The sequence below is a fragment of the Anabrus simplex genome, chromosome 1 (assembly GCF_040414725.1).
Source record: "Anabrus simplex isolate iqAnaSimp1 chromosome 1, ASM4041472v1, whole genome shotgun sequence".
Classification (NCBI taxonomy): Eukaryota; Metazoa; Arthropoda; class Insecta; order Orthoptera; family Tettigoniidae; genus Anabrus; species Anabrus simplex.
In genome coordinates, this window is record NC_090265.1 from 1,803,984,440 (window position 1) to 1,804,003,854 (window position 19,415).

Sequence of the window (19,415 nt, forward strand, 5' to 3'; positions counted from 1 at the left end):
AAGCCACTCTACGCTTGGTTCTTGTTTCATATCGTTAGCAGCACTTCACTCTTTTGTGCCGCCCATACAATGAGCTGTTCCTGCACTTCACCGAAATACTTCATAAGCATCAAGGACTCCGGTTCATACAATATAAAATGTTCCTCAAGGTCTAATATTACATTGATAAAAACTAATTTTAACCATTTAAAACTGGTCTATTAAAAACAAGTGGTAACGGAAGTGTTGCAGTGAGTAGCATCAGTAGTCAGTCTGTGAGACATTTATTCATTGCAACACCGCATTTTCGTACGTAAAAGATATTTTAAGTACGAATCGGCTCGACGGGTACGCGATGCACTTGTCCAGCAATTTCCTGGTGAAGTGCCACCTCCACGAGCACAGATTCATGTAATCTATATATATAAAATAAGAGTTTTGTCTGTACATTGCTCAAAATTTAAAAAGGATGGTATTTCTCTATCAGTCATGTCCATGGTAACAAGGAAATGCAGTTTATTATTTTCTGTAATTTCTGTCTGTCTGTCTGACTGTATGTATGTATGTATGTATGTACACGCATCACGAGAAAACGGCTGACGATAATTTAATGAAAATCGGGACGTAAAGTCCGGGAATAAGTCGCTACAATCTAGGCTATAATTAATCTTTTTCACGCTGAGAGAAATGGTAGTTTAGGGGAAGGCCTAAAACTTAATTCTCAAATATGTATGTTATTAGTGGTCCTATCTTAATGAAAACCGGTATGTAAAGTTCTAAAATAAGTCGCTACAATACAAACTATAAATAATCTTATTCACTCTGAAAAGAAATGGTAGTTTAGGGGTAGGCCAAAAATTTAATTCTCGAATATTTGTGTTATTAGTGGTCTTACTGACAATTAGTATATAAATAAAGTTACATAGTATTAAATTTCCGATCAATTTATGTCTTATAACTTTTGACCGTACCGGCTATGTTAATGGAGATATTCATGAGTATGGATTTTTGTTGCTAAGATCATATCAGCGCCGTCACTAGAAAATGGGTAAAGAGAATTTAATGAAAATCAGTATGTAAAGTTGGGGAATAACGAACTACAGTCTACACTATAATTAATTTTATAAGACGGCCTTATATTACAGAGTCGAAAGAAAAGTGAATGTGAAGGCCTACAATACAGAAAGCTCATAACATTGATCAACAATAACATTACTTTGACCATTGTTTGTTGTGATTGCTTTGTGTCTCTGGTGCCATTCATCTGCGATAGATGGGATTACTGCTGTATACCAAGTTTTTTTTAATTTGCTTTACGTCGCGCCGGCACAGATAGGACTCATGGCGACGATAGGATACAAAGGGGCTAGGAGTAGGAAGGAATCCGCCCCTACGTTAATTATGTTACAGCCCCAGCATTTTCCTGGTGTGAAAATTGGAGACCATGGAAAACCATCTTCAGGGCTGTTGACAATGGAGTTCGAACCCACTACCTCCCGGATCCAAGCACACAGCTATGCGCCCCTAACCACACAGCCAACTCACCCGGTCGTACCGAGTATAACAGCCTGCCTGAAAATTGGCAGGAAGTAGCTGGGGAGTTAGATAAATTTCTGATACTACTGATACGTAACAAACTGGTTCATCATAGCATTTGAGCTATTCAATTCCTACTCTGAGGCACTGATTGGAATGAGCAGTGTGCATATTTAACGGAATAATGGCAGAGAAGTGTTCATGGCTGTCTGCGGTCTGGCCATTGCAGCACTGGAACTTTGGACTGTTAGATCGGCACCGTAGTACTGTTTGTTAAAAGTGAGAAAATGTGCGGTTTATTAATTTGATCGAGTATTTTATATAACATTGCTTTTGGTCACAAAATTTCTTGTGATGACTTCAGGTAGACAGTGTTTATGAGAATCCCGTAGCGAAGCACGGGTACATCAGCTAGTAAACTACTGCCTCAGTGCTCACTAAAGAACATGCGTGTGCATCAACAGTTTTAACAGAGGAAAGGCAAGTAGGGGTTTTAGTTTCTTCTGCACAGAGCCACGAGAGTGAGTGACATCACTGAATCATCGTTTATTCCACCCACGACATGTGCGTTCTTTTTGGATGAGGCTTGGTTTCATCTTAATGGTTGCGTGAAAAGACATAACTCTCGCTATTGGTGTTTGTGAAGTCCCTCATTATCAACGATGACACTTTCAGCATCTTTTATAAGGTAAAGTAGCGGGGGTTATAAGAGAGAACCTGTCCATCCGTCGAACGGACGTCATCACTTGAAGTGGAATACATTATAGACTGTTATGCCTTTCAGCGTTCAGTCTGCGAGCCTCTGTGAATTTACTAAACATCGCCACAATCCTCGATTTGCATTTAGTTCTATACCTCTTATCTTTAAGTCGTTAGAAACCGAGTCTAACCATCATCGTCTTGGTCTCCCTCTACTTCTCTTACCCTCCATAGCAGAGTCCATTATTCTCCTAGGTAACCTATCCTCCTCCATTCGCCTCACGACCCCACCACCGAAGCCAGTTTATGCGTACAGCTTCATCCATCGAGTTCATTCCTAAATTAGCCTTTATCTCCTCATTCCGAGTACCCTCCTGCCATTGTTCCCACCTGTTTGTACCACCAATCATTCTTGCTACTTTCATGTCTGTTACTTCTATGAATAAGATATCCTGAGTCCACCCAGTTTTCGCTCTCGTAAAGCAAAGTTGGTCTGAAAACAGACCGATGTAAAGACAGTTTCGTCTGGGAGCTGACTTCCTTCTTACCGAATAATGTTGATCACAACTGCGAGCTCATTGCATTAGCTTTACGACACCTTGATTCAATCTCAATTACTATATTACCATCCTGGGAGAACACACAACCTAAATATTTCAAATTATCGACCTGTTCTAGCTTTGTATCACCAATATGACATTCAATTCTGTTGAATTTCTTACCTAGCAACATCAATTTAGTCTTTGAGAGGCTAATTTTCATACCATACTCATTGCACCTATTTGCAAGTTCCAAGATATTAGACTGCAGGCTTTCGGCACAATCTGCCATTAAGACCAAGTCGTCAGCATAGGCCAGGCTGCTTACTACATTTCCACCTAACTGAATCCCTCCCTGCCATTTTATACCTTTCAGCTGGGCGAGTTCCTGTACGATTGATTGTTATGCTATGCTACTTATAAGTAACCTTTAATTTTCATTTTTGTCTTTAGTCATCATCTTTCACTATCATGTAATTTCTTCTAATTAGCTTCAAAGGTTCACTGAGCCCTCTGACACTAACAAGCCATTTATGTTCATGATTATTATTTCCCTAGGGTAAAATCAGGAAGGATACAGGTTTTCGCTTAGAGCATAAGGGAGCTGTAGCCAGCCGAGATGGGTTGTTCATTCTGAATAGTGAAGCAGCAAGTGTTACGATTTATAGCGAAAACTTGTTAAAAAAAAACCACAGCAATCACCACAGAAAGTTGTAGCTCAAAAACTTCCCACCTCCTTCACAACACTATCCTTCTTCCTCACTCTCTATCCTCTGTTCTCCATACCTGCCTGGAACTAGAGACACAAAGGCTGGGAGAGGATTGACTGATGTACTTCGGTCAATCAAATATAAACAGGATTTTTGTTCCTGACCATCGACAGTTGGTAGAACCGGACTCGTGCTTCTAGTATGCTTGGGCGGGGCCGTTAGGTGTGGGGAGAGCCCGCTGTTATATACTTCCAACCGCTTCGTCAGCGATGCTCACAATGTCGGAGCAACAGGTGCACCCAGTGTTCTCCCTAGGACCATCCGTTTTCACTGACCGCCCGGCTATCATAACCTAATATGTGTTAGTTACATAATATTTCAAGTTGCTTTACGTCATTCCAACACAGATAGGTCTTATGGCAAAGATCGGACAGAAAAGGAAGGAAGTAACAGTGGTACAGCCCCAGCATTTATCTGGTGTGAAAATGGGAAACCACAGAAAACCATCTTCAGGGCTGCCGACAGTGGGGGTTCGAACCCACTATCTCCCGAATGAAAGTTAACAGATGCACGACCAACTCACTCGGTTTACATACTATTAATACATATTTGAGTCACTGTGTGTTCCAAAGTAAAATGTAAATACTGTAAAACTTTCTTCATTATTGTCAGCCTAATTGCACGAGTTACATCGAAGTTTAAATGTTTAGCTTATCATTTAATGTCGTGCACGAGCGGTGTCTGGATTAGCATGGAATCGCATGCGAGCACTCGATTCCATGGGATGTAACAAACACATCTGGCACTCCACAGCAACCGAGGATTATGAATGAGCACTGGAACTCTAGAAGTTCAAAATACTCTATAATGTCCTCTTTGTAGCATCACTAAAATAGTTCAATGTTTATTATTATTGCCCTGAGCAGAATAAATTGAAATTTTATCATATTCATTTTTTGCGTAGTGTTCCCCACCCAGCTGACGAAAATTTCTGGGGAGAACACCGGCACCCCTACACTGCACAATACATCTTGCTCGTGAAGGAGTTCAAGTGACAGAAATTTTCCAGAGATTGACTGCACACTGTCAAGGATGCGTGATAGCCTGACGGAAGGACTAGAACACGTAGAAAATCAGCAACAGGATTGCTGTCCTCGGACAAGCATTACGGGCGATATCATTCCCGCTGTTCGAAAACGAGCACTTTCGTATTATTCTAAAGCGAAAGCTACCAACATGAATAACGGAATTTTTGTTCCACTTATGTCAAAGCTGTCGGTAATAACATTACCACAATGGTGAAACACAGCCCCCTTGGCTCAGCGTACGGGTATCGAGATGACTTCGGGCTGCAACTTAGTCAAGTGGGCGGTGAACCAACACCACCTAGAGACAACCGTGTCGTACTGAGTGAATCGAGAAGGCCGCTAATGTTCCATAATATCAAGAGTTCCAGAGAAGTGCATGAAAGCGAGTCATTTTTATTCACATTGTGAGAGTTTTATTAAGTGATTTTTGTGTTGCGTACACAACATGGATTGGAAAATTCTAAATTCCCATGGAGGGAATTAGATATTTTTCACCAATAGAGCACATCAGATGTAAGGCTTTTCAGGTGTTTGCTCTATTAAACCAGCGTTTTGTCTTAGGTCTGACACTAGACTCGTCAGAGTGGGACGCTGAGAGTATGCAGTTATCAGACTGTGCCTCTTATAAGGGCTTATGATAAGTTCACCAATGGAAACACAACAAAAAGTGGGTGTACAGGTGTGCAGGTGCCATCACTTTTATTTTCGTCATTGTAGGATCCTGTGGAAAAACAAATTTAATTTAGGTGTTTGAGACACAATTCACTCACTTTCCCTTCTTCTCTTCTGCTAATTTGTGACAATTTGCACCACTTATCAAAGTCGTTTTCAGCAATCCATGTTGTGTCAAAAACATATCAGATGTAAGGCTTTTCAGGCATTTGCTCTGGTCTGCTGTAAGTGAAAATCAAGAAGACTATCTAGTACCAAGAGAATTAAAAAAAAAACCATATGGTTGCTCTTACTTTTGGCTTATGAATAATGTTACTTAGTGACTACTATGCTAAAAGTAGAGTGAAACAAAATCAGGACAACTTCTGGATGTATCCAGACAAATAGCGATTTCTGACAAAAGTCCTGTTTGAAAGAAAGCTTTTAAATGGAGACTTTACAAAATGTGTATAATTTTGGAGGGACATCCCAATAGGCAACAACTGACTTTGAACCATGGAAATCAGCAGTTAACAGAACATGAGAATTTCCACTCTCATCCTGATCACGTATTAATGTTTAAAAGACTGACTGGAAAGATAGGAGGCTCATCTGGAAAATTTACAAGAACCAGTGTACAAATGTAGTGCTGAATGGATGTACAAGCATGACAAGAATTAAGAAAGGAATAAGGCAGGGTTGTCCTTTCTCACCATACCTTTTCAATTTGTTTATTGAAGAAGCAATATGTGTTTTAAACGAAAGGACTAAACGAGTAAAGATAAATGGAAAAGAATCCACAGTATTAGATTTGCTGATGACATTTCCATAGTAACAGACACTGAGAAGGAATTCAATAGAATGTTGACTGTTCTGTGTTATACATTGAAACATTACAAACTTAAAATCAATAGTAAGAAAACCAAAATTTTAATTCTGAGCAAAGATGGCAGGAAAGTTAATCTATAGGCTATTATATAAAATAACATGTCCTGACTGACAGACAGATTCATCATCGCCGTGCCAGAACTACTGGACATAAAGAAATGAAATTTTGGGGATACATTTATATTAGAACGTAGGTGCTCACTAAGGGACAGTTTTTGGATATTCCATCGCTAATGGGGTGAAAAAGGGGTGAATTTTTAAAATGAGTGTATCTATATCTCAAAAGCTGAACAGTTTTAAGATGTCAAAATTGGTATTTGGAATCTTCTTTAAAAATAAGGAAACATATATTTTTATTGTTTTTAGAAAATCCCCTGAAGTGGGATGAAAAAAAGTGAAACAGGGGTTGAATATCTTTTATGAGGATAAAAGAGGGTAATGACCACAAAGGGAAATGGAAAAAGATGTAATCATATATTAGGAATCAAAAAGGAAAAGGAATCGAAATTCCTACAATGGTGGGAGAGGGGCGTGAACACTACTTAACAGATACTGAGAAAGCAAACCTCTTTAGTAGGGAATACAGAGATTCAGTACAAGATTGTCAGGAGTTGGAAACCGAAACAGAAGATAGAGAGGGAGATACACAGAGGGAAACAAGAAGCTTCTCATTCACAAATGAAGATATTTTAAGAGAAATCCAACTGCTTCAGCAAGGAAAAGCAGCAGGAATTGATCAAATTACTGCGGAGGTATTAAAGACAATGGGTTGGTAAATAGTGCCTTATTTAAAGTTTCTCTTTGACTATGTCATAAATAATAATGTAATACCAAAGGAATGGAAGTAATCTATAATAATACCAATTTATAAAGAAAAGGATTCAGGAGGTCAGTTAGATTGCATAGCCATAGATCTTTCCAAAGCCTTTGATAGAGTGGAACATGGAATATTATTAAAGAAATTGGAGGGAATAGGATTGGACGTAAGGGTTACACGTTGGATAAAAACATTTCTCAATTCAAGGGTTCAGAAAGTCAAAGTAGGAAATGATGTATCGCAGGAAGAGAAAGTTTGGAAGGGAATTGCACAGGGTAGTATAATCGGTCTGTTACTTTTCTTAATATATGCAAATGATTTAGGGAACAATATAACATCAAAAATAAGATTGCATGCAGATGAGATAATTGTTTATAGGGAAATAAACAACATTGAGGATTGTTCAGAGTTACAAAGGGACCTTGAAAGTATCCAACAATGGGTTGAAGAAAATAATATGAAGGTTAATGGAGGCAAATCAACTGTTACAACTTTTACAAACAGGAGCTTTAAAACTGAATTTGAATATACTTTGGATGAGGTAGTTATCCCAAAAGATGGCAAGTGCAAATACTTAGGTGTGAGATTTGAATGTAATTTGCACTGGAAGGGTCATGTTGACGACATTGTTGGGAAAGCATACAGATCGTTACATGTCATAATGAGGCTACTTAAAGGATGCAAGAAAGAGTTAAAAGAAAAAAGTTACTTGAGTATGGTTCGTCCATTATTGGAATATGCAAACAGTGTTTGGGATCCTCATCAAGAATACCTAATCAAAGAAATAGACAGTGTGCAGAGGAAAGCAGCAAGATTTGTAACAGGGGATTTCAGGAGAAAGAGTAGTGTATCAGAAATGTTAGAGGAACTTGGGTGGGAAACTTTAAGTAAGAGAAGGGAGAAAACTAGACTTACAGGATTATATAGAGCCTATACAGGAGAAGAAGCATGGGGAGATATCCGTGAGAGGCTTCAGTTGGAAAACAATTCTATCGGCAGGACTGACCACAAATATAAAATTAGAAGAAATTTTAGCAGAAGCGATTGGGGTAAATTTTCATTCATTGGGAAGGGTGTGAAGGAGTGGAACAGTTTACCTGGGGTAGTGTTTGATCCTTTTCCAAAATCTGTACAGATACTCAAGAAGAGAATAAACAGCAATAGAGAAAATAAATGAAGTGTTATAGGGCATTCAACCAGTGCAGGTTAATATAAATAAAAAAATGTGTGTGAATAAATTAATTCCATCCCCTGGTCTAAGGAGTTTGGACAGCCAAAGTAGGGGACTGCCTGTAGGGGTGAAGTACAGTGGGGACCTCGAGGGCCCTGGGACCGCTACGGTAGCTGTGAAGGCCCTTCAGGAACTCTGAAAAGTGGTGGCAAAAGGGGCTCTGGTTAAGACGCATCAGGTCGTTATGCTACTTAGGTTCCAGAATGGGTAAAGAAAAAAAAAAAAGGTAAATAAATGCAATGTAAATATTAATCTTATACCAGTTGTATGGTATCATTTGAAGTAATTCCACATACTGTATATCAGTTGACTATATTTGTAAGTAGTACAGGAGATATTATAAGTAGAATTTTGTAAACAATATAAATTTATTAAGGATGAGCTGTGTGTCTAATAGAAAACATTGTTAGCGTAAATTGTATAATATTGTATTATAGGAAAATTTTCTTCTCTTGTTAATTTAATAACGGGCGAGTTGGCCGTGCGCGTAGAGGCGCGCGGCTGTGAGCTTGCATCCGGGAGATAGTAGGTTCGAATCCCACTATCGGCAGCCCTGAAGATGGTTTTCCGTGGTTTCCCATTTTCACACCAGGCAAATGCTGGGGCTGTACCTTACTTAAGGCCACGGCCGCTTCCTTCCAACTCCTAGGCCTTTACTATCCCATCGTCGCCATAAGACCTATCTGTGTCGGTGCGACGTAAAACCCCTAGCAAAGAAAAGTTAATTTAATATTTAGTGCTTGACAATAATGTATTTTAGAGTACCATTTGCCACCGAGGAAGACACCTCAGTTGTAAATAAAGAGATTTTTATTTGATTTGATTTGACATCGCAATCTGCAGACCTTCGGGCTGAGCAGCGGTCGCTTGGTAGGCCAAGGCCCTTCAAGGGCTGTAATGCCATGGGGTTATATATCAAATACTGAAAACTGGTATTTGGAATCTCCTGTAAAAGTAAAGGAACATGCATAACTTGTTTTCTGAAAATCCACTTAAGGGGAAGTGTTAAAGTGGGTGAATTTTTAAAACGAGCATATTTATAGTAACATATTACAGATGTATAAACTGATATTTCTAATCTCTTTCAAAAATAAAGTAAGATGATTTTTTGTTTTCAGAAAAACACTTAAGGGGGTGTTATAAACGGGACTGAAAAAAGGGTTGATTTATTTTTGTGAGGACACTTATATCTCAAAAACTAAAGATGGTAGAGACATGAAAATTTGTATTTGGAATCTCCTTTAAAAATAAAGAAACATGTGTTCTTTTGTTTTCAAAAATCCAATTAAGAGTGAGGGGGTAAACGAATTGACAAACGAGTGAAATTCTTTGTACGAGAATACTTATACCTCAAAAATGAAGGATGTTCCGATATGAAAATTGGTATTTGGAATATTCTTTAAAAATAAAGAAACTCGTATTTGGGGGGAAAAGGACTTAAGACAATACACCCCGAAGGAGTTTTGAGTGGGGGGTGAGAAATGATGACAGAAATATGCATTTATATGAAACCGTTTGAATTACCAAGTTAAAATTTCAAATGATATCCTAGGTGTTAAATAACAGAATGTTTGAAACAAATTTAACCCAGAGAGAGTTAAATGTGGGATAAGATCCAAAAACAAATATATTCATTCCTTCTTCCAGAACAGTTTAACGTATGAAAAAAAAAAAAAAAATCGATAGAGGTATATATTTTAAATGCTAGGTGTGAAGTAGGAAATATTTTTAAACATTCCACTCCTAAAGTGTTAACTGAGGTTGGCTCCGTACACAAAATTATTCATCCGTCCAAAACCATTTGACATACTTGTAATTTTATGGGAAGGGTCCTCCCTACGTGTAAAATATCGTATACTTCAAAATATTTCTCCCCTAAGTTGTTTAGAAGGTGGTTGATTCTCAAAAACACAATAGGCATTCTTCCAAAACTGTTTCAGGCACGAAGGGTGGTCTTCTGTATCCTAGATGTTAATAAATATTTTAAAACATCCACCCCTTGAAAAAAGGATTCATTCCTCCATTACTGTTTGACGTACAAAATCAAAATTTCACAGGCTGGTTGCTTTTACACCCTAGATGTTAAATAAGATAGGGTTTAAAACATTCAAATTTTTCCATATGGGGTTCAAATTAGGGTTAGATCAGAAAATAAATAATCATTCTCCCAAAACCGTTTGACGTACGAACTGAGGGCATATTTTACACGCTCCAAAATGTAAAACTTGGAATAATAACATTCAGTTTAAAACCGTAGCAAAGCACAGGTATCTTGCTAGTACAAACATAAAAATAGGAAATTCCAAAATAGAACAAGTGCAACATTTCTGTTACCTATAGTTAATTTCACATTAAGAAAACAGTATTGCTCTTATGACAACAGGGTTGCCATATCGAACGGCTCTGCTGAAAACGGCGGCACATAAATTTGTGAAATTCAGTACTTATTCAAGTTCAAGACAAAAAGCGGAAGAAACTAAGTTACAAATTATTTTTACATACTAAATGGGACGGGGGTAAACTACGGCACATAAAAAACCTCAGCATTGAAGTGTAAGGCAAAGTGGGTGAGAAAATAGCCAAATAATTTTTATAGGTATGAGGGGTGAAAGATGCATTAATTTCTGCAGGCAATAAAGGCTAGAAAACAGACGTAACAAATAAATACTGTAGATGACTTGCGCTGCCAGCAGTTCACAGAATGAGGGACTACACGATGGTTGTACCAGAGCAAGGCGACGAAGCGATGGCTGTTCCTACCATTGTGCTTCCTCCCTTCAAATGTATTTATGAAAAAGGAAATGTTATGTGGTTATTTTAATAACTCACGGGCAAAAATGCCTCATCGTTTTTATCTATCTTTCATTATAAAGTACAATGTAATATCCCTTAATGACGAGGAATTACGAGTGTCTCAGAGAGGGTGTGTTCACTCCTTGTAGGTCCGTAGTTTTCTTAACGTGGAATGAGCTATTCACTGAAGATGCACCAAGGAAATCAAAAGAACAGCTCCTACTAACCATTCCCTTCAATTAAAAGGCTTTTGTAAAATCCTTTGTCTGGAGTGTACCACTTTACGGTTGTGAGAGCTGGACTATTGGGAAATCACTGGAACCAACTGAAAATGACGAGGGCATACACGATTGAACGAACTGAGATGTTGAATGAACAACGGAGACTGAAGATAAAACTTGTGAGTCATGACGTCTTTGAACAAAAGAAAGAAAGGAAGAGGAAGACATGTGAGCAACTCGTAAAAACTACCAGAAGTGAAAGGTGTCTGCTCTCTCACTTGAATTATTCTTATTTAATGGTGTTAATGTTTGATTTTTTACTTTTTTGTTTTTACATCGCATCAACACAGGTAGGTTGCATGACGACCCACTATCTCCCGAATGCAAGCTCACAGCCGTGTGCCCCAAAACACACAGCCAACTCGATCGGTGGTATTTTACCTTGGAGGCATTCCACTCTATTACTTTATTCACTATATAAAAATAGCAATTTAGTCATATCAAGTTTAAAGAAGGGCTCTGGTTGTATGTAAAGGAAAACCAGGCTCTGAGCTCCCAGACAATATTAAAACCCCCATCTCCATCAGGGACCCTCTCAACCGAAGTCCAGTAGGCTCACCACTCAGCCAATATCTAATCTATCTATATATATAAAATAAGAGTTTTGTCTGTATATTGCTCAGAATTTGAAAATAATGGTATTTCTGTATCAGTCATGTCCATAGTAACAAGAAAATGCACTTTTTACTTTTCCGTAATTTCTGTCTGTCTGTCTGTACACGCATCACGAGAAAACGGTTGAAGAGAATTTAATGAAAATCGGTATGTGAAGTCGGGGGATGAGCCTCTACAATCTAGGCTATAAATCATTTTACTCACGCTGAGTGAAATGGTAGTTTAGGGGAAGGCCTAAAATTGAATTCTCAACTATTTATGTTATTAGTGGTCATATTTTAAAGAAAATGGGTATGCAAAGTTGGGGAATAAATTGCTACAATCTAGGCTGTCAATAATTATATTCACGCTGAGAAAAATGGTAGTTTAGGGGAAGGCCTAAAATTTAATTCTCAAATATTGTTGTTATTAGTAGTACTATCTTGATGAAAATCTGTATGCAAAGTCAGGAGATAAGTCGCTATAGTCTAGGCTGTAAATTATTTTATTCACGCTGAGTGAAATGGTAGTTTAGGGGAAGGCCTAAAATGTAATTCTCAAATATTTCTTATAAGAAGTGTAGTCGATGAATGCTAGATAACTAAGGTTATATAGTATTAAATTTCCTATTATTCATGTCTTATACATTGTTACCGTACTGGCTATGATCACAAAGATATTCATGAATTTGAATTTTTGTTACTAAGTCCATATCAGCGCCGAGTAACGAGAAAATGGGTAAACATTATTTAATGAAAATCAGTATGTAAAGTCGGAGAATAAGAAACTACAGTTTATGGTATAAAATATTTTACAAATCACAGAGTCGAAAGAAAACTAAATGTGAAGGCCTACAATATAGAAAGCTCATAACACTGATCAACAATAAAATTACATTGACCATTGGTTGTCGTGATGTGCTTCGTGTCTTCTGTTGCCCCTCATCTCCGGTAGATAGGATTACTGCTGCGTACAGAGTATTTTTTATTTGATTTCCGTCGCAACGACATAGATAGGTTTTATGGCGACGATGGGATAGGAAAGGGCTAGGAGTGACTTAGGCCTTAATTAAGATACAGGCCCAACATTTGACTGATGTGAAAGTGGGAAACCACGGAATACCATCTTCAGCGCTGCCGACAATGGGGTTCGAATCCACTATCTCTCGGATGCAAGCTCACAGCTGCACACCGCTAACCACACGGTCAACTCGCCCAGTCGGACAGAGTGTAACAGCCTGCCTGAATACTGATGGGAAGTAGCTGGTGAGTTAGATAACTTTCTTCTTTAGCATGCCATTCCCCTGGTTTATAAATTTTCTCATACTACTGGTACGTAACACACTGGATCATCATAGCATTCGGACTATTCAGTCCCTACTCTGAGGCACTGATTGGAATGAACAGTGTGCATATTTAGCAGAATAATGACAGATGAGTGTTCATGGCAATCTGCGGCCTGGTCATCTCAGCTCTGGAACTTTGGACTATTAGATTGGCACCGCAATCTAACCGCAGCACTGTTCGTTAAAAGTGATAAAACGTGTGGCTTTCCATTTGATCGAGTACGGTATTTTATGTGATAGCATTGCTTTTAATCGCTACATTCATACTTACGTTTTTGTAATGACCTATGTTGATTTCAGTTAGGAAAACCACAAAGTCAGTCTTTCTGAGAATTCCGTAGCGAAGCACGGATACATCAGCTAGTATATATATATAAAATAAGAGTTTTGTCAGTACATTACTCAGAATTTGAAAAGAATGGTATTTCTGTAACAGTCATGTCCATACTAACAAGGAAATGCACTTTTTACTTTTCCGTAATTTCTGCCTGTGTCTGTCTGTCTGTATGTATGTACACGCATCACGAGAAATCGCCTGAATAGAATTTAATGAAAATCGGTGTGTGAAGTAGGGGGATGAGCCCCTACAATCTAGGCTATAAATCATTTTACTCATGCTGAGTGAAATGGCAGTTTAGGGGAAGGCCTAAAATGTAATTCTCAAATATTTATATTATTAGTGGTCCTATCAATAAATACTACACAACGAAAGTTACATAGAATTAAATTTCCGATCGTTTATGTCATACATTGTTACCGTACCGGCTTTGATAACACAGATATTCATGAATTTGTATTTTTGATGCCAAGTCCATATCAACGTGAACCACGAGAAAATGGGTTAACAGAATTTAATGAAAGTTGGTATACAGAGTAGTCAATAAGAAATTACAGTTTAAGTTATAAACAATTTTATTCATCCTGGATGAAATTCTAGTTTAGGGGAAGGCTCTTAAAATTTAATTTTTAAGTACCTATTTTATTGGTCCTATCGAAAAGTGCTACGAAACGTCACAAATACAGTAGTTTCTTTTTTTAAAAAGCACGCGCTCATTACAATTATGCAAAACTCAGTTATATTTCACTGACACGTAATACGTATAACAGCGAATTATGTACAAACAGATTACGTATAAATAAGATTTAAATAACACGCTTTTAAATTACATTTTGCCGGGACCTAAAGGAAATTACGTACAAATATGAATTACACAGAACAGAGTTACGCATAAAGCAGGTTCAACTGTAATAACATTTGTAGTCATTACAGATAGGCTGATGGACTAGTTACAACAACCAGTTGTTTACTTAAAGTTCCTCGTTCAATAATCCACGTGGATAAAATAACCTGTGACACAGAAGCCAGCCGTGTAAGATATTTATTTAAACTTCACACTTTGCTATATCCAAGTCGAATAATTATTGAACATTTACGAGGAACTTTAACTTGTTGTAACTAGTCCATCAAATGGTCCATCGAATACAAATGTTATTACTGAAGTAGGGAACTCTATTTCATATGTAGCTACTGTCCTCACAAGCTCATTCCACTTTTGTAATTTTAACTGAATTTTGGTGTACACCTTTCTATATTCAATTTTAATGATAAAAACCCTTGTACAGATGTAAAGTAATTCAGTTTAAGCATGTACATTAAAAAAAAAGTAATGTTAATAACTTTAAGAAATGTAATGTACTCTAGTTTCTAAGCTGATGATGGCATACCCTACTGCCGAAACTGGTCCCAATTAAAATGAATATGTGATGACTTTATAATTATTACTATTTGTTGTATTGAATAGTGGATCCCCATACCTAACAATTTTGAATGTAAATGTTAGTAACACGCGAAGTGACTGTCCTTTTAATGTTTCCACTAGTAGCGCTGAGGTACGTTGCAGTGAGAAGAATAGCACTCGTGGCAACTGTTGGTTTGATATAGCTGTCTTTTTCTTTTTCTTGCCGTGCAGACAGTATGCACCGCGGCAATAGAAAAGAGCCTCTCAAAGGGAGTGTCAGAGATTGGTCCGATTGTGCACAGATAGGTTACAACTACTAAATTACTTTGTGGGCCTTTTTAGCAATTTTACTTCTGCAGTAGTTGGTAATGAAATCTCTGTCTCTTCATTCGTGGGAATGACGTCTTAATCTTTGATATCTCGGCCAGAAGTAATGGGTAATGGCGCCTGGACCATTACTTTAGATTATAAAAGGAAACATACTTCTAGGGGTGGGCGGGTTGACCTCTGCCAAGCATTATGAACAGATTTCTCCTCCAGAATCATTTCTAGGTAAGAACAGCAGCACTGAAACTAACATATGATGTTACAATCCCTGCAGGGCAGACTCTATATTTCTAAGAAACAATGTTAGGTTTTCGTCCACCCAATCAATACACATCATTTTACAAGTGGAAAAACTATTTAATTAAAAAACACATAAAAAACATATTACATTATTAATTTTATAGTTTGTCACTTGTAAAGTGATGTGTATTGATTGGGTGGACCAAAACCTAACATTGTTTCTTAGTATTAACTGTATCAATACGATGAAGTTCGTAAATTGTACACACTATATTTCTACCATGCTGTTTTACAACATGCATATCAATTCACTGCAGCCTTCAGCATTTCATGCACTCAAATACATGCAAATTAATGCTCCATTCTTCAGAGTGTGTTTAAAAAGTCCACAATATATTAATTTATGTTTGAGTTTTTCAACAAAATTGTTGCAGTTTACATTATTGAAAGAAAATGACCACATAGCAAGTCTTCAGCAGTAATTTTTTTATTACTGTTGCACACCAAACGTTGACAAACAATCTTAAAATCTGAACTGACATCCTTATGGCAGTAGTAATTTTAAAGGCACTTTCAAACGTCATAGAGCTCCTCCAGGCTTGGCAAGTTTCATCTTCTGCAGCGGAATGCATGCGGTACAAGTTTCAAGGCCAATTCCTGGAGTCAATGTGCTCTGTAAACACACCCTCAAGGAGCATAGAATTCAACACATCTTTCTAATTTACTCAGGGTAGAAAACTGACTTCCATGAACATCTGTGCCTGAAGAAGAAGGCCTAGGTACTCATACACTGTATTCATACTAAATATCAAAGCCACAATTCTCAGGTATACCACATTCAACGACTAAAATCGCTTCAAAAAAGCCAAACATTCATGAAAAAATAAAAACATAACAAAAACTCTAGCTATCAACAAGGAACCTCAATAAACAAAGGAAGACTGTACCGCATATCACATCCTCCCTCATAGGTTGTAGGAGTATCTCTGTGAGCACGATTGTGGTGTCTAATGAGGTAGCTGTCTCTCACAAAAGTTCGTCCGCAGACATGGCACTCAAAGTTGGCTCCGGCAGCATGAGTCCTTATGTGTAGAGCAAACTGACTTTTAGAAGTGAATGTCACATTACAGCTGTCACAAGTGAGTGGTTTCTCTGCCACATGACTCCAGCGATGGGCAGTGACATAACTCTTGACAGCAAAGCGCTTCTGGCAGATATCGCAGGAATATGGCCGCTCTCCAGTATGCACACGTTTGTGCGTGTTGAGGCTGCTCTTCTGAGTAAAACGCTTCATGCACATATCACACTGAAAGGGGCGCTCACCTGTATGTGTGCGCATGTGTACTTCAAGATATGGTTTACGACAGAAGCTTGCTTCACACACTGTGCAACGGAATGGCTTTGAGCCCGAATGAAGTTTCATGTGAACGTAATATGACGAAGCTGAGGAAAGTACTTTTCCACACACTTTGCAAGCCTGAGGTTTAGAACGAGGAATAACACTGTCTGATTTTGACACTGGAGCTGGATTCTCCTTCTCTGGAGAAGATACAGCACTGTTCCCAATATCACTTCGACTTAATGAAGGGGGAGGTGGAGGAGGTGGAATACAATTATAAAATCCCATTGGTTCAACTTTTACTGGACCACCATACATTTCCATTGTTGCAGGATTTTCAATTTAATGGAAATATGAACTCCATATGTTCAATTCTCAGCACTCCTTTTCTGCATTAGCCACATACTAGAAACAGGAAGTCATCTGAAAGAAAGCATATAGAAGTACCAATAAATATTTGGTCATAAAACATAAATTGAGCTGAATATAAAGCTAACATTGCCGAAAATGGAGGAGAAAATATGGAAAATAATGATAAAGCTCGTAACGCACAGACCAAAACTTCTACAGACTTAAAAGTAAATAGCATACTTATGGTATCGATAGGAGTTATAAGGTCTTTAGTATACCCAGTCGTACCCCGATTGTCAGCGCGACATTCATCGGGAAAAACGAGAATAAATAAATAATACATTCCATGTAACAGGCAGCATTTTTATAACAACAACAGCTGGCAATAATATGCTGAACCGAAAGAGCCATCAGCTTATCCACAACAAAGCTCAAGGTTTCGTTCCACTGTCGCAAGCGCCCACACGCTCTTACAGTACTCTGAAAGAAAAAAGGACGTTGCAACAATAAGCAAGTACTTTCAGACAAATAATTACAGTACAGAGTGAAAGAGTGGATACCGCTGGCAACCACGTCCCGCAACGCAGAAAACAGGACAAGTAAACAAGCAGTCTAGTAGGAACTAGTATTTTATACCTGGCTTCGAAGGTATGATAGTTGATATCACAAAAATGGTCATGCGAAAACCATAATTACCTCCATGAAATAGTATATTTTTCAATCTAAGCCCGAACATCATGTTTATCAAATTCATCATTCCACCGGTTTTTAAAAAAAAATGTTTGTCAATATTCTACCTTGCTCAGTATGCAGATACCCAAATAAGATGGCTGCATCTGCCATTAGCATACCAATATGATTAAATGAAATTGATCTCTTACATGTTTGTAAATTACAAATGAAGAAAGAATATTTAGACTGACACGCATTTGCATCCTGCTGTAGGTACTTAAGAACGCCCTTCTCCCCCTTTTTTTCCTGTGGCAGTAACATCCTTTTGAGTCGATAGAGAAATTTCAGGAAAAAATTAGAACACAGATTTTTCTGTAGCGTTCAAACGGTTTGAGAACTCATTTTCGATTATTACAGTAGACAATTTACTCTGAAAGTAACGATACGATTATAGGAAGGCAGTGCCGGATTAAGGTGTTGAAACAGACTACAATTTTTCTGTTTTTCTGTTAATATTTCATAATGCCTAAACATATTTTACATTTGTCTCATCATCACTATCAAATCGACATACAAAACAGAACTTAATACGATTTCATTCCCATGTTTTTGGCATCACTTGAATTTAAAACTAAATCAACATGTAAAAAGCTAGCACAGGTGGTATTATGAGATAACGAAGGACATTGTAGTTTTATGACTTGTAGAGGTGTGGCGGTACTGGCGTACCGGTACGCGTCACCTAATCTCCGAATGGAGCAGTGACAACCTGCTCCAGGAGCAGAGGGGTGTTCTGTTCTGTTCTGTTCGTGAAGTTGATTTGGGCTCGTTATTTCACCCAGACACAATACTGCATTATATTTGTACTAGTTCTACACACGCACACAATTTCAATAAAGTAGTACACCAATGCAGTTGGCAATGTTTTCTGAGTACGAAGTACTTGAAGATTGAGGGAAGTAGACCATGCAGCAGACTCACAAAATGGGTTCAAAGCACTTGAAGTAGTTCAGGAAAAGACGTATCACGTAGACAATTGAGAGTGAGGAAATACGTATACAAGACTAGGAGATATAGGAAAAGCACAGGGACACAAGGTATACTAATCTTCACGCTAGAGTGGCCGTCTCAGCGACTTCTACAAAACATACACACGGGGCCAACATATAAGGGACAAGCAGGAGAGGGCAGGGGAACGACGGAGGGGTGGATATATGTGAGAGTGTATGACTTTGGACAGACGGAAAGAAATATCTGAGCAACGCACTGACTGACAGAGCAATGCAACACCAAGAAGGAGTGGTTCGAATAGGATGAAAGTTGGGGAAAAAACACAGACGGCACGGACGAATAATTGATGTTTATTTCAAACCGATATGCAGGTTACACAATGCGCACGGCATCGACTCATTAGGATGTAGGACCACCGCGAGCGGCGATGCACGCAGAAACACGTCGAGGTACAGAGTCAATAAGAGTGCGGATGGTGTCCTGAGGATGGTTCTCCATTCTCTGTCAACCATTTGCCACAGTTGGTCGTCCGTACGAGGCTGGGGCAGAGTTTGCAAACGGCGTCCAATGAGATCCCACACGTGT

General features: G+C 38.3%; 1 protein-coding gene across 4 annotated transcripts in view; it reads right to left on the reverse strand.

The window, feature by feature from the left end:
• LOC136858791 (gastrula zinc finger protein XlCGF7.1) overlaps positions 1-18,151 on the reverse strand; it is a 114,555-nt gene extending 96,404 nt beyond the window's left edge. Inside the window, exons 1-3 of one of the 4 annotated variants that reach the window (XM_067138604.2) lie at positions 17,784-18,147; positions 17,436-17,627; positions 16,405-17,219 (exon numbers count right to left, since the gene is read on the reverse strand). In XM_067138604.2, coding sequence (XP_066994705.1) covers positions 16,405-17,120 — 716 coding nt within the window. In that variant the 5' untranslated portion in view covers positions 17,121-17,219; positions 17,436-17,627; positions 17,784-18,147. Of the gene's footprint in view, positions 1-13,708; positions 17,220-17,387; positions 17,628-17,783 lie in introns of those variants that run through there. The other 3 variants (XM_067138602.2, XM_067138603.2, XM_067138601.2) reach the window with 3 other exon arrangements.
• Between the last annotated feature and the right edge of the window lie 1,264 nt (positions 18,152-19,415).